This window comes from Watersipora subatra, chromosome 4 (genome assembly GCF_963576615.1).
Source record: "Watersipora subatra chromosome 4, tzWatSuba1.1, whole genome shotgun sequence".
Classification (NCBI taxonomy): domain Eukaryota; kingdom Metazoa; phylum Bryozoa; class Gymnolaemata; order Cheilostomatida; family Watersiporidae; genus Watersipora; species Watersipora subatra.
This window is the reverse complement of record NC_088711.1, coordinates 62,487,896-62,493,634: the sequence shown is the minus strand read 5'-3', so window position 1 is coordinate 62,493,634 and position 5,739 is coordinate 62,487,896. Positions and strand designations below refer to the sequence as shown.

General features: G+C 32.0%; 1 protein-coding gene across 1 annotated transcript; it reads left to right on the top strand.

Moving 5' to 3' along the window:
- Nucleotides 1–2,969: 2,969 nt before the first annotated feature.
- On the top strand, nt 2,970–5,177 carry LOC137394652 (EF-hand calcium-binding domain-containing protein 10-like). The gene is made up of 4 exons (XM_068081408.1): nt 2,970–3,149; nt 3,953–4,117; nt 4,220–4,310; nt 5,016–5,177. The coding sequence occupies exons 1-4, from the start codon at nt 2,999–3,001 to the stop codon at nt 5,077–5,079; spliced, it is 471 nt and encodes a 156-aa protein (XP_067937509.1). The 5' UTR covers nt 2,970–2,998; the 3' UTR covers nt 5,080–5,177.
- Nucleotides 5,178–5,739: the final 562 nt, after the last annotated feature.

The window sequence follows — 5,739 nt, the reverse complement described above, 5'->3', positions numbered from 1 at the left end:
CTCAATCTACTCTCAGAGTACCAACATCTCTAAAGATACAAAGATAGGTGATGAGAAACTGATCACAGGCTTCTAGAACTTTCTTCTTCTTTGAGAAGGCTTCCTGCAGCTCCAGTTAGGTATCTCTTAGCAACGCTAGTTGTATTCTAGGGCAATGGAGCTAACTCTATATTTTATACCTCATTTCAATGCTTATCTACACCCTTTTTAATTATCTAACACTGTTCAAGAGCCTTAATTCTCTTGATAACCTGAATGTTTAGTTAATGTTATATTGTTACAGTCACACCTCAGTGTTGTACCACAATTCACTGTCCAACTTCAACAGCATTGTTAATTTTTTTATCGTCACTTTAAAATTGCAAAATACCAGGCTATGGAACTCTAATGACTCAATCCATCGACAAGTGAATAAATCTGTTCAACTTAAAAAAAGCCTTCGCTGAATTTTTTGAAGAATACTAAAAAAATGGTAAAAACCTGACTGACTGGGAGAAATAATCGACTTAAATGAAGAACTATTGTAGTTTTACATTGAATATTGTTAACAATAGTACAACTAATATAATTACTTCAAAATTGTATTATAGTTAATGAATAATAAAATCTACTAACTAAATTTCTGATTATTTTTTAATTTTCAATGTTAAATGCTATGAGAAAATTTAGAGCTACAACTAAAGTGAAAACTCTCTGTATCACTATGGTAGTTCTATATCAATGTGAAAGTGCCTCCATCTGTGCTGCCTCCATCTGTGCTGCACATTTTCATAACTTAATACAAAAATAACTTTTTTTTCCAGAATTCTATCAACAATTTAAAGTAGTTAGTAACAAAGCTTCACAAAAATATGATGGCCACTTTCAATCATATTCTAAATAAGACAATACCATATGATACCTGCAGAGTATGCGCATGAGTTGTTATATTGTGAAATTGACATAGTGGGCTGTTTAGTAAGTATTTGAAAGTAAATACAATGCAGCTGCTATGGCTATAACTAGTAGCTATAACTAGTACAGAAATTATTACTAAATGATAAAAGTTGCTTTATCTCAGGGATCGATGACCTTTTTTATTCAGTTCCCCCTTTATGCCTTTTCGTAAATTTGATTCCCCATGCAATTTTAACTCACATAACTAAAAACAACCGATACAAATTATAATCGTATTTTATTGTACATATCTAAACATATAACAACATATTATTAATTTTTATACAGCACGCATACAACACACAATAATACATGACCTTCGGCATGGCGCTGAATTGGTTTATGACTAGGTTACTTTACTATCCAATCAAAATCTGGATAGATGTGTTCACATATATCTAGGTTCTGACTAGTAGCTCATTATAAGCAACTAGTGTTATAGATAAAACCAAAATGTTAAATGATGAAACCCAAACTCACACGGCACTGCAGGACATAAATTAAAGATTTAATAAATCAAACACCTATTTGTTCCCCCTTGTATATTCAAAATTCCCCCTAGGGGGAATTTCTTCCTGGTTGGGAACCCCTGCTTTATCGAAACTAGTTACTCATTCTTCCGTCTGACCTAGTGTAATGCCATTGCTTACCAACAAAATATAAGTTTCTTTTTGTTAATAAGTGATTAACTGAAAACGTTAAATGATTAACTCGGATTTCATGATTGTTAGCACATTTTCCAACAGAAAGAGATGTACCCAAAACTGTAATGAAAAAATGCTGTTTGATGAGCAAAGAAAACAAAGTATTATAATTGAAAATGTTTATTCTTTCTGTTTAATACCATAATACCATAATCACCACTGGTCCATTGTTGGGCTATTGGGTCTCCGACAGTCTGTTTATTAATTTGTTCAAGAATACAAAATTTCTGGAATTGTGTTGCTTTACTTTCAAAGAAGTGACCATATATTGATCTATCAAACAAAACAACTCACTTCCATCTACTACCTTTACTACTTACATCTACATGGCTTACATCTACTAATGTGCAAAAATGCATTTTTACAATCCAAATTTACGTAAAACTGAATGCATGTTTTGAAAAAAATATTTTGTTATATTTTGTGGTTTTCACACTATCTAGTAATTCCACTGGTGTGGAAATCGTTATATAATATTATATAATACCTTTTAACTTCAATAAAATTACACACAGCAAAGTGTCAGCACAAAAAATTGTGATAAACAGGAAAAAACAAAATAAAAAAAACAGGAATGATAAGAGAGTCAGCCATACTCTTAAAGACAATCAGCTCAGGTAATCAGAAGGCCTGGTATTACAATTGGAAACCTCAAAGGTTGAGCTATAAAATATAAAATTAAGATTTTTGAGTTGTCAAATTGTGCAACTCGAAGTTACAAAAACAATTTAGATTTACAGTATTTGCTTAGCCATCAAACACAAGTTAGTAAATCAAAAAGAACCGAGTTCAATTAGAAAGGAAATTGACTTGTCGGGAAATATACAGCTTCTTACAGCTAAAACAAACGGCAACAGTAAATTAAGTTTTTACTAAACTTTAAATAATATCTACCAATTGTTGTTGTTGGCTAAAATTTTGGAGTTCGGTAGAAGGTCCGTAATGATGCCTTTTAGCCAGAGCATACGTGTCAAAAAGATGACTTTTTCATAAATTATCTATTAATCACGATACAAATAATATATTTAGTACATAAAATATAAAAATTCTGCATAATGATTTATATGAAATGCCCTACATAACTATAATTCAGCTAAAGAAGCCTTGTAATTCTTAAAAACCGATTATTTTCGCAAGCAAAAACAGTTCTTGCTAGTGTGTGCAAAAACGTTTCACATTATTCACTACACGAGACCGGAGTCTTAAATATATAACGGGGGTGTGTTATTTTAACGCGTACACAACTACATTTCTCCTAAGCTTTTGCGCTATTGTCATAACAACACCCCTGACACTGAAATTTGACGTTTTATTTCCGTTTCCGTCTCCTCTAGCAACCAGTACAACTCGAGAAAAAAATGGCTGCCAAAGATCGAACAAACGCCTTTATTGATGAAAAAGAACAGAATGGAAATCCTAGAGAAAAGGAAGCGTTAGAGTACATCAAAAAACATAAAATCGTAGAACTATTTGACAACTTCACAGCACAAATGTTATTCACAAGACCATGTAAGTATGATATATGCTATGAAAAACATGACTTGCCAATATTTTCTTCAACTGTTCCGTTTGAATTATCTCAGATGAGTTTGAACACTCTTTGTCACCGTTGGCGTAGTGAAAGTGTCTTATTTGTTTAACATAGTGCTATCAAATATCTAGACTGGTGTTCAGCAATCGTGATCTGATCATGTTTAGCTTGGAGCTAGGTAGCTCCTCAACCATGTTTTTTATTGCAAACAGAGCTTATGGTAAAAACAATTAACAAACTATATTGGCGCTTAAATAAAATGTGTTACTTAAACTTAGTAATTTGCAGTTAAGCAAGTTACTAAATTAAAGCAATTGAAGTAATTATTAATACGTAGTTGAGGTTCAATGAAATAATTTGTTTTTAAACTTTTGCTTGTGTCATTAGTCCAAATTAGTCCAAAATCTTTAAGCTGTGCTTGGCAAAAATTATATGTTTTTAAACAACAGTGATGTAATTATTGTATTTTTTATGTTAGCAGCATGCATAAAACAACAAAGTTTGTTAATGATGGTACTGAAAACTTGATACTTCAAAACAAAATTATATTTCACTTTTTATAAGACAAAAACTTGTTTGCAAATCATTTTTTTTAAAACACAGAACCTCACAGATAAAATACCATTGTTTAAGCCTGGTGAGAACAATTATTTAATCAAGACTTGCCCAAAACAGTTTCAAATATACGATATGTTATTTGTTGCAATGATTAGAACAGTTTTATAGTAAACCATTTATTCACAAGCATTTGGTAAATTCACTTGTATTATTATGGTCACAGCTGACCCTCGTGTCTTTTTGATGGAGAGACTACAGAAGCTTATTAAGAGCCGAGCAGTGAATCTCGACCCTCCAGCACATTTTGACAAGACAAATATTGACTCCGTGTTTGGAATGATGGATCCCACAAAAAAAGGATTCATCAATGTTGAACAATATAAAGCAGGTAAGTTTTATTATGCAGCCGCTACCTCTAAGCAGCTCGACTGTCTATTTTCTCAAAATGCAAGGTTTTAATGACCCAATGATGTTCGATTTGAATTTTAAGGTATGACGACCTTAGGAATTTCTGAGTTTGATCACAGTCCCCCTGGGACACAGCTAGACAAAATAAGCATGGACACATTTGGAAGGGAAGCGTAAGTTTGTGTGCAAGTAGTTTGTGCTACAACTATTCTTATTTCTCATTGTTTTGGTGACAATATATAACAATTGCTGCCAGACTTTTTTTTAGCTGGAAGATAGGTAAAGCAGATGCTAGTCATCTTCCTATTTGTCAGTAAATCTAAAATTGTATTAGACTTCGTAACAGTAGAACTAACACCTACTAATATGTAAAGCAACTTAAATAATACTTTATATTTTATTTTGTAATTCTCCTAAACTCAAAGTCTGCATTACTTTAAGCATCCTCAGTCAACTTATATACTCTGTTGTCAGTTGAACATAAGTAGACAACTCTCAAATGATGAGTGGGAACAAGCTTGTAGATGTGAACAGCACAATATACTTAGTAACTTCAGTTGAGTTGGAACCGAACAGTTTGCAAGTTCCAAATTATAGAAATCTTGGAATAATCGTCAACATGAATGTTTCACAATTTTCAATAACACATCCCTATTTTCTAAAATAAATTGTTTTAGAACCCACTTGATCATCGGTATTACCGACTAAAATTAAGGTATTGCGTGTAGGTTGATAAAAAATGCTCTTTTTATTTTGATAATGCAGTATAATACAGTTCTCGTTCCATAAGGGCAGCTGAAATTATACTGTAAGCGCAAATGTGTTTAACACTTCAATTGCACACAATCTAAATCAAGATTCCTCGTTTGTGTTTACAGAAGAAAGGGAGTTGCCAAAGAAGCTGCAACGTACTATGCCAAGCCAGATCCAAGATCCATATAACTTACTAATGAAATTTATGTTATTATATTTATCTAATATCATACTTTAAAAAGGACTCTTATACAATTTTAATTTTACTAATATATATAATGTACATTACAAAACGTGCCTCATCATCAGTATTCTGTGCATTTGAACAACTCCAGTTTTGGTAATTGAACGATCCATATGTACAACAAAAATTGTTTGGCGGTTAGATCTTGTTGTAATGGAGCATGTTAGCTACAGCATTAAAATCATAACAGGTTTCATTTACTTTTCTCATACGCAATATCTTAAATACATATTAAAATTTAAAAAAACTACAAAATTTGTAGTGGAGGCTGAAAAACAGAAAGCATTAAGCAAGTATGACTTAAAAAAAGAAACTTGCAGATGATGTGAGATTTACTATTTTAGCTAGAGACTTCCTTATGGATGTCTTGTATGATTGCTTTGAACATTTCGTGGAAGAAATTCCCTGGTTTGAGAGATAAACAAATACAGGATGTTTAGCATATTATTTATTAATTGACAGCATCTGTACTTTAGTAAACCTTTTTAGTATCACAATAAGTGTATCGCTGAGTCACTGTATCAAAACTATCAAAAAATATACTGAAAGTATCAGACAGAGTATTCAGAAGAAGACAACTCAAGAATCTGGCATAAAGAGAGCCA

Bases quoted from the DNA above. Each gene is read 5' to 3' on its own strand.
- LOC137394652 (XM_068081408.1), top strand. From the start codon at position 2,999: ATGGCTGCCAAAGATCGAACAAACGCCTTTATTGATGAAAAAGAACAG. The intron at 3,150-3,952 runs GTAAGTATGATA...TTATGGTCACAG, and splicing joins AATGTTATTCACAAGACCAT to CTGACCCTCGTGTCTTTTTG. The intron at 4,118-4,219 runs GTAAGTTTTATT...TTGAATTTTAAG, and splicing joins TGTTGAACAATATAAAGCAG to GTATGACGACCTTAGGAATT.